This window comes from Durio zibethinus, chromosome 9, assembly GCF_047325235.1.
Source record: "Durio zibethinus cultivar Kanyao isolate XHJ-2024 chromosome 9, ASM4732523v1, whole genome shotgun sequence".
In the NCBI taxonomy this organism is placed as follows: domain Eukaryota; kingdom Viridiplantae; phylum Streptophyta; class Magnoliopsida; order Malvales; family Malvaceae; genus Durio; species Durio zibethinus.
The window spans coordinates 27,530,069-27,539,257 of NC_143170.1; the positions used below are offsets into that span (position 1 = coordinate 27,530,069).

At 34.9% G+C, this 9,189-nt stretch overlaps 1 protein-coding gene, 1 long non-coding RNA gene and 1 pseudogene across 9 annotated transcripts; 2 read left to right on the forward strand and 1 right to left on the reverse strand.

Annotated features, from left to right (window-relative positions):
* The first annotated feature begins 459 nt into the window (after positions 1–459).
* LOC111313965 (11-beta-hydroxysteroid dehydrogenase A-like) lies at positions 460–5,022 on the forward strand. 3 transcript variants are annotated; one of them, XM_089766097.1, is made up of 9 exons: positions 460–686; positions 802–994; positions 2,023–2,108; positions 2,909–3,040; positions 3,124–3,255; positions 3,331–3,410; positions 3,965–4,283; positions 4,457–4,645; positions 4,745–5,022. In XM_089766097.1, exons 1-7 carry the CDS (start codon positions 501–503, stop codon positions 3,999–4,001), a joined length of 846 nt encoding a protein of 281 aa, XP_089622223.1. In that variant the 5' UTR covers positions 460–500; the 3' UTR covers positions 4,002–4,283; positions 4,457–4,645; positions 4,745–5,022. The 3 variants fall into 3 exon arrangements, with proteins under 3 accessions (XP_089622223.1, XP_089622222.1, XP_022770622.2); XM_089766096.1 differs by having other exon boundaries at positions 3,965–4,645; XM_022914887.2 differs by lacking the exons at positions 3,965–4,283; positions 4,457–4,645; positions 4,745–5,022 and having other exon boundaries at positions 462–686; positions 3,331–3,768.
* LOC111303838 (11-beta-hydroxysteroid dehydrogenase-like 6) lies at positions 4,464–6,296 on the forward strand (annotated as a pseudogene). Its single transcript, XR_016345324.1, has 5 exons — positions 4,464–4,645; positions 4,745–5,163; positions 5,533–5,665; positions 5,749–5,949; positions 6,039–6,296. The product of XR_016345324.1 is annotated as an 11-beta-hydroxysteroid dehydrogenase-like 6 (transcript).
* On the reverse strand, positions 5,013–8,868 carry LOC149516922 (uncharacterized). 5 transcript variants are annotated; one of them, XR_016345326.1, is made up of 4 exons: positions 7,990–8,868; positions 6,626–7,695; positions 5,730–6,225; positions 5,013–5,639 (listed from the first exon to the last, which is right to left on the reverse strand). It is a non-coding gene; the product is annotated as an uncharacterized LOC149516922 (long non-coding RNA). The 5 variants fall into 5 exon arrangements; XR_016345328.1 differs by having other exon boundaries at positions 5,730–6,284; XR_016345329.1 differs by having other exon boundaries at positions 5,013–6,225; positions 6,626–6,872.
* Positions 8,869–9,189: the final 321 nt, after the last annotated feature.

A 9,189-nucleotide genomic window follows, 5' to 3' on the forward strand; every position in this document is an offset into this window, starting at 1 on the left:
TTTCGATTAATCACAATCTAATTGATGCAGATTTTTTTAAAAAATAAAAATTAGGTAAAATTTTGTCTATTTTAACAATTATTTGAATTGAGATCGGGTTTGGATGCTTTATATTTTATTATTTATTTAATTTATATTTATATATATGTATTATATTAATAAAAATATTATTTAATACTTAATTTAGTAAAAAACTATATTTACATATAATTAAGTTATAATTTTATTGAAAAAATATATTTATATTTATTTATATGTTATCATTAAAATTTGAGGTAAAATTTTTATTTTTCCCATTTATAAAACAAAATTAAAAGAATCTTTCTGATTTTTAAAAATAATTTATCAAGCACATTAAAAACCACTAATCCTCTATCTTTAATCAAGCACATTAAAAACCACTAATCCTCTATCTTTAATTTCTCCCGTATATATCTACACGCGTCCCCACCGAGGATATATGCATTTTCAACCGTAGGACAGCAATCAACGGCAAAGCCATGAAGTTGATAATTCACAAGCTCATCAGCATTTTACTTCCTCCATTAGCCATCCTTCTGCTCCTATTTCTGTTTCCCCCATATCTCATTTTCAAGTATATTAGCCATAAAATAAGATCGTTCTGCAGAGAAGATGTAGCAGGAAAAGTAGTTCTCATCACTGGCGCATCTTCAGGCATTGGTGAGGTTGGTGAATCAGGGAAACACATGATTTAACTATATCCCTGTCTCTCTCATGTTATCAGTACCGATCAATTGAATCATGCTCTTGCCTGTTCGTTTATTGTTTTGTACTTTGTAGCATCTTGCATACGAGTATGCCAGAAGAGGAGCTCGTTTGGCCCTTGTGGCCAGGAGAGAAGATCGTCTGTGCGAAGTTGCCGATAAATCCCGTGAGCTAGGTTCACCAGATGTTATAGTGATCCCTGCAGATGTTTCAAACATGGAACACTGTAAACGGTTTATTGACAAAGCTGTGAACTACTTTGGTCGATGTAAGTATACATTTTCATGGCTTTATTTATGGTCATGGGTAGGGGTGTAAATGATACATTAGTACTCGCAAGCTACTCGGGTTCGATTCGAAAAAAACTCGAATTCGGTTCGATTATTGTCGAGTCGAGCTCGAGCTCGAGTAGCTCGATTTATCGATCGAGCCGAATTCGAGTATTATTATATCTGACTCGAGTAGCTCGCGAGCCTAATCGAGCTTTTATATTTAAATATATTTTTATTATTTTAATTAATAAAATATTTCGAATCCGAGTTCGAGTTCGAGTTCGAGCATGAATAATCGAATTTTTGTCGAGTATACGAATCGAGCTTATTTTTACATATTAATCGAGCTTAATCGAGCGAGCTCGAGTAGCTCGAATTCGATCACGAATCGAGCTCGAGCTTGAAAAATAAAACTCGATCGAGCTCGAGCCGAGTATCGAGCCCCGAGTTGTGAGTCGAGCTCGAGCTCGAGCCTCTCACTACTCGGCTCGGCTCGGCTCGTTTACAGCCCTAGTCATGGGCGGTTCCTCCTTGTAGCCAGAGGGGGCCTTGGCCCCTCAAAGTGTTTAATTAAAAATCTTTAGCATGTATATATTAATATTAAGTAAATTTAAGTTGATTCTTTAAATTAAAATTACTAATTTTTTTGTGATTTTTAATTTTAATTTTATGCATTATTACAATTTAAAAAGAATTTAAAAACAAATTTAAAAAAAGCATATTGTTTAATAATTGATTTATTTATATTCTTTTATTTCAATTTTAAATTTCTAAAAAAATAAAAAAATTTATTAATTTATTGAAAGATAGTGTAATTAGGAATTTTATCATTAATTTAAAACTCTTGTTATTCTTAAAAGTTTAATGGTTTCATACTATTATTTTTATGATATAATTTTATAAATTAATTATTTTTATTAATATTATATATATATATATATATATATATATATATATATATATACACACACATATACAACTACTCTCATTTCTGATGGTTTCATGGCTTGATTTTATGCATCAGTGGATCACCTAGTGAACAATGCCGCCATTGTTAAACTTGGCATGTTTGAAGATGTAACCCAAGTTTCTGAATTTGCTCCCACCATGGTATGTTTCTTTCCAGCTCTATAAAAAATTAAGATGTTCTTCATGGCCACTAGATATTCTCGAACTGAACGAGAGAATTGAAAATTTTTTTCTTTCACTTCTTTTCACGGATCGCATGGCCATTCTTTCTCGGGAATCTGTGGGCGTGTATTTCCAGGTCCACTGATTTCGCCGAACAGAAGTTCTGTCTCTACTCTCTTGCATGCACGGCCATGGCCCATGGTTTCTCTGCAAATTGCAATATTTATTAATTTTAAATATAACCAATATGTTCAGGTTTGGAACAAACATAAATCTAAATGCATGATCTGTTATACTTATTTGTTTTAATTTTTTATATTATATTTTGAAATATTAATAATTGCATATAATTCGATGAATTGAAGATAATAGTAACATTAAATTTGTTTATTTTATCAATTGATTAATTTAATTCTATAATTAATAAAATACATAAAGATGGTTTTTCCTTTTTTATTTTGATCTGGGGTTGTCCAAAAGAAGTAATATATAGATATTAATGAAAGAAAAATACTAGTCAATGACACCAATATAATGTTTAAGGAAAAAAATTGCAAATAATGCATGGTCTTTTCTTGAATTTAGTGAAATAATGCATGTAAAAATATTTTAAATGATATATTTATTTATATGTTACATTGAGTTACACAACGAAAAATTTTTAAGCTGACCAAGAAAAATGCCTACTCCATCTGTTTTATTGAATTTTAAATTATGGATTGAAAGTAAAATATATATATATATATATATATCTTATATCTGATGTGTTAATTTTGTAGAACACAAATTTCTGGGGTTCTGCATATGGAACCCATTTTGCAGTTCCACACATAAGAAAAAGCAAAGGGAAAATCATTGTGATTGCTTCAGTTGCTGGATGGATGCCTTTGCCAAAAATAAGCTTCTACAATGTGAGAATTATTCTCCTAAGTCCTCAATATGCTGATCACTACTCACTTTCTCATCAATTGTGTATCTGCAATGGCTTGATCAGGCAGGCAAGGCAGCACTAATCAGCTTTTATGAGACGTTGAGGGTTGAATTTGGGTCAGACATTGGAATAACAATTGTCACCCCGGGCTTAATTGAGACCGATATGGTCCAAGGAGAAGAATTTACATCAGAGGTAAACCAGATTTTTCACCATTGAACGGATTTTTTCTTGATCTTTTGGAACTAATTAATGGCACTTGTTGGGTAGATACAAGTGGGTTTCATCCCGAGTGAATCAGCTGAAGCGTGTGCAAAGGCAATTGTGGCAAGCGCTTGCCGTGGAGATAGGTACTTGACAGAGCCATCTTGGTATAGGCTGACATTGTTATTGAAGATACTTTGCCCTGAGTTACTGGACTCGATTTGTCGTTTAACATTGTTTGGCAGACGTCGGTCTTCAAAGAAAACATCTTAGATGTCTTTATGTTTGACAAAATTTGATTCCATCCATGGAAGCACCTGGCATTAGAACTATGGTGTTAGTCCTGATCTTAAGTAACTTGTGCAGACAAATGGACTTAGAGTTGTTAAAGATTGGTGAAGACAAATGTTAAAGTCTGGTTTTTTTTTTTTAACAGATATACACTTTAATGAAGAACTAAGCTAAAAGAGCCCCTTTCCAGAAAAAAACTCTCTCCCTCACTGATATTTTCTTTGTTTTTTCTGGTTTTCTTGGAGAAGTTGCAGATCACCATTGAAACCAATAGTTTTGCTTCAAATTTTATTTCTTTAGCAGTGTTTTCTTTTCAAGCATAGCGATTATAAGATCCTTGAACGTGTTGCATCTTCTAGTTTTCTATTACATATACACTTACCATGAATTGGTTTCCCTTACCTTTTAGTGACAGAGGGTTAACGATGATACAAAATTATCGATGATTTCAACAATACAAGTGATCCTATTAAGAGATGTTCATCAGGTCTGACTAGAAAAGTTGAATTTTTACTGTGATTCTTGGATTCACAATATTAATTCTCGAAAGCTTCATATTTGGAAGGAACCCTTTTGCATGAACATTTAAGACCACACCTTATAAGGCTATAATCGGTGAGATCGTACACTGGGGTTAGGACAAGGCAGTCAACGCAGAAGGTAACGTAGGGCGCCAGCTGCCACTTGGAAAGCTCGTCCATGCGGACCATGTCTAAACCCCAAGTCAAGTAATTATCCAATTTAATTATTATGTATTGGTACGTGTTGAATTCCCCACATGCAGCACTGCTACGTTGCAAACGGCTAGGGCCTTCAGATTCAGAGCTATGAAAATTTAGTTCCACCCTCTTTAACACTAGCTCTAGTGTCTATGTTTAATTCCTTCTCAACGATATTTCAGAGAAGCTATGGATTTGATCGATAAGTTCATGAATGGAATCGTTGCTACTATAACCTTATCGCACTCTTCTTCTTTCTTCATCATTATCGGTTTTTCAAGTTCCTTATCTCCACTGCAAGAACCTTGTTCAAGGAAAATGTGACTGGAAAAGTGATACTCATCACTGGAGCATCCTCTGGCATTGGCGAGGTTTGAGTTGAACTAACCGTGGCCATACGATTTCTTTATAAAATAATACTACCTTCTTTTTTTTTTTATGATTCTGATTTTCTGGTTTTGATTTTGAAGCATCTTGCATATGAGTATGCTAGGAGAGGAGCTCGCTTAGCCCTTTTTGCCAGGAGAGAGCAGGGTCTCCAAGAAGTGGGTGCCATTTGTGAGATCATTGGCTCCCCTGAAGCTGTTTACATCGTTGGAGATGTCTCCAAGATTGAAGATTGTTAACGGTTTGTTGATGCCACTGTAAACCACTTTGGGCATTGTAAGCATAGAACGAGAAGGTTTGATATAAATATATATGCATACACATACATATATAGATATATATATATATATATTTCTCTTTTCCGGAGTGAATAATTGTGATGTTTAATCATCCTGGGGTTATTTTTCATGCTAACAGTGGATCAGTTTGTAACCAATGCTGGGGTTACTCCGGTCTGCTTGTTTGAAGATTATGATGATATTACTAAAGCATCGCAAGCTATGTTAATCAGTCATTGTCGGCATTCTTTAATTGGGATTTAGATTTGACGGTTTGTTTGTGTACATGTATTGTCTTATATGTATAATATAACAAATTCTATGTCAAATTCATATTAATATATCAACTTTCAAGTTCATATATAATATTTATTAAAATTTTAAATCAAAATTTTTACTAAAACTTTAAATTGTATCATTCTAAATTGTTTCACTTTTTTTTTTTTTTCAAACTCATCATATCATGTTTAAAATTGTCAAATCTATGATGCAAATATTAAATCTTAATCTCTCGCCCTTCAGATGAATTAACATCTCTGTGTAAAATTCAATGAATCCTCTGTTCACGAAGTTTCCTCAATGTATTTTTCATAGGATATAAACTTCTGGGGTTCAGTATACAGTACCTATTTTGCACACACAAACCTAGAGAAGAGCAAAGGGAAGATCATATTGATAGCATCCTCCGTCGTATGGTTTTCTGCACCAAGAATGAGCTTCTATAATGTAAGAAATCTCATCAGTATCATTAACAATGGTTATTTACGCATCAAATTTTGAGCAATACTACCTTCACAAATTGGCCTAAGGCAAGCAAAGCAGCACTCATTAGCTTTTACGAGATATTGAGGATTGAATTTGGGATTCAAGTTGGAATTACAATTGTGACTCCGGGATTGATCCATACAGAGATGACAGAAGGAAAATTCTTATCCAAGGTAAATTGGAAGAAGATCGAGAAATGAGAGATGTAAGCTGGCAAATTGGAGGAAGATCGAGAAATGAGAGATGTAAGCTTTCTCTTAAATGCGACATTCCTGAAAGGGAATGGAATGTATTTTCCAGTCTTTCTGATCACTTACTAATTGATTGCTGCCAGATTGAAGTCAGTCTGATGCCATTAGAGTCAGCAATAGTTGACAGCGCCTGCCGTGGGGAGAAATACCTGACAGTACCATCTTAGGCCAAGGCGATAATACCCTGGAAGGTGTTTTGTCCTGAGATAATAGATTGGTCGATCCGCTTGCTATTAATGTCTCGACCAGGGTCTTCCCACAGGGATGCACCTAGCGAAAAGATAACCGAATTAGCAAGAGTAAAGGAGTTTTTCTCTCTGGATGGGAGCCTGCTTTCATAAGATCCTCGTCAACGCGCCATCAATCTTCTAAAGTAAATACAACTTGCAGCAGAAAATAATAAAGGTAGATGTTTAAAACATGTCAATGCTCCAGACTCCATAGTGGAAATTGCTTTGAATGTTTGGAAACGTAGTATTGTTGTATAAAAGATGAGTAAGAATGCAAGCAGTTATAAAAAAATTGGTAAAAATTTAACATAATCATGAATTTGAGAGAGTATAAGATGGTGAAGAAATTCATCATCTCGTCTAGAAATTTCAAATTTTCTATTAATTTAATTAAGTTATATTATGCAATTTATATATTTGAAATCCAAATCCTTCTTTACCTTTGATATCTTGGTAGCTCTGTCTTTCATTTATTCAAGACTTCAACCAAAAAAGAAAGGTTCTTCGCTTCTCTTCTTTGGTCTTCAACACTTAGCAATCCGGATCTTTCTAACCAGTTTCTTGTCAAAATCTCTCATTGGTCCTTCCTAAGCAAATAATGTCTCATTTTCCTCCATTTTGGAAAGAATTCAAAGAAATCCTAGAAGCTCCATGGATCCTTGATTTCCAGATTGGACTGTAATGTGCCTGCAAATTAATTACAAATGGTCTGCATTTGGAATCATGCGATCCAATTAGAAAATCGCAGGGAAGATAGAAATTCTGTTAGCACTGGTTCCAATATCCTAGCAGACATAGTCGTAATTATAATATGCAGCCAATCAAGGGGATATGTCCATGGGATCCAATGGCAGGTGATCTTGAGTTTGAGAAGAAGCAGAAGGCTTCAATCTTCTAAGAAGCAACAGCGCATCAGATGCAGGACTGCCCTTGGTCATCTCCATGGCAATTGGAAGAGAAAATGTTTTGTTTATCTCTACAAGCATCATTCCCCAGACAAGACATTTTTGCATCCAGTCATGCCTCGTAAATATGACTACACCTGGAAATCCAGTTGGAACTCATGAAGTTGACAGCTTACTCATAGTTGATAAATAATTGAAGTTTGACCGGTTTTATCTCAAAATGTACTAAAAATGTCTGCAACTGCATTATAATCTCCTTCATACCACTAACTATTTGTTTGTCTGCAGCAGTGACCTCTTGCAGAGAATGACCTATTCCTTTCTGTACAACCAGGAATTTGGGAATACTAACAAATTAAGTTATCAAATTCCATCCAAGTTCCAACAAGCTCGTAGCATTGTTGGTAAATGGCCAACAGCCCTAAAAGAAATGAGTTGAAAAAAATTAAGGACTAATGCACATTAGCAAGCCATTGGTATGACAGAGCATGTTTCTCCTATTTGCTTTGCAAAATCCATCATGATGCTTTAGCACGAACTTATATTGTGATCAATGAGGATCTCGGAGATGAGGCTACCATCATCAACATAACACCGTAGCTCATCTAAAAGGATACGAGGAGATATTAAAAAGATCCATACATGACCATTAAAAAAAATTCATCTAAATGAAGATATTAAAAGGCCAAAAGCCAATGTCATTGAGTTGAATGTCAGGCATAAGGAAGAACATTCTACTGTTGGTGACCCATATGAATTGCACCCTCTCTAAACATATTATGAAAGGGAACCGTGCACCCCGTAGATTTACTTCAAACATAGTAAATCATCAATACTAAAACTAGCATTCCCTATTAGTAATACCATTATAAAAACCACTGATAGCATTAGAGAAGAACCTTCAATCCAGGGAGACAAAACTTGATATTTAACAGGCCGGAACTCCATGCCAAACACGCGTTGAACGCCGTTCGTCATGGATAATTTAAGGCACCTCTTGATCCCAGAAGGCGCATCCTGATAACTTCCCTTGAGCGGACAACTGATATTATCTCATCAACCTAGAAACATAAGAATTCAACATGGGCAAACGTTTCCAACATCAAAACATCCATTTCTTGAATAGTTTTGAATAAAAACTATAGTTCTATGACCATTAATATTCATATCCAAATTTGGAGCAAATGGAATAAATAAAGGAGCGAACTTGCAAGAGGAAGGGTCCTTCGAGATCAACAAGGAGCATCGAATCAACATTTATATCAGAAAAAAAGAATTGTTGAAAGTAAAGCTTCGCCTTTGCAGAGACCTCGAGAGTCGAAAACCGAGGGACCTAGCTCGCCGGTCCTGGAACGCAAGAATCCAGTCACTCTCTCCTCAATTTGAGCCTCATTCTTAAAAGAAAGCCACCAATTGGAGAGCCAGAGCTCTCCACTGATGTAAACAGAGTAGCTGTTTGCACCGCCGGAGGAGAAGGACGAAATCGTCGTCGGAGATTGGAAGTGGTTCGGCGGGGCTATTAGGAGGAGCTAGGGTTACCGATTGGTGAACGAAGGCGGGGCTTTCCTTTAGAGGTTCGCTTTCGAGTAGTTCTTCTTCATCTTCACTGGAGACGCAGTTGAGTCTCAGCGCTCTTCTCGCCATTGATGTTGAGGGTTATGGGGATTTTGGATTTTCCGTCCGCTGGCTTAAATTGGGACCCGTTTTAGATTACCGACCCGACTTCTCTCCCCTATTAGACTGGGCCTGCCGGATGTTTTGGATTTGCGCCAATGACTCTAGCCCTAGGAACTAGTTAATAGTTATTCTTCATAAAGGCCCCTTTAAACGACTTCCCCAATTTTTTTTAATAGTAATCGATAATTTTTAATTCTAATCATTTTAAATATGATACATTATAAAAATAATTAAAGATAAAATTTATATAATTTAAATAGATTTGATAAAATTAAAAAATATATTTTATGTTGAGCATGTCAATATAAATTTAATATAATTTTTTTATTTTATATGTAACCATATAAAACAAAAGAGAATATATCATTTATAATTATTATAATATAATTAGTCAATTATGTAATATCCATAAAAAAAAAATT

Excerpts from the sequence above, each read along its gene's own strand:
- LOC111313965 (XM_022914887.2), top strand. The coding sequence starts at position 501 with ATGAAGTTGATAATTCACAAGCTCATCAGCATTTTACTTCCTCCATTA. Across the intron at positions 995-2,022 it reads TGTGAACTACTTTGGTCGAT|TGGATCACCTAGTGAACAAT; the intron begins GTAAGTATACAT and ends TTTATGCATCAG. Across the intron at positions 2,109-2,908 it reads CTGAATTTGCTCCCACCATG|AACACAAATTTCTGGGGTTC; the intron begins GTATGTTTCTTT and ends TTAATTTTGTAG.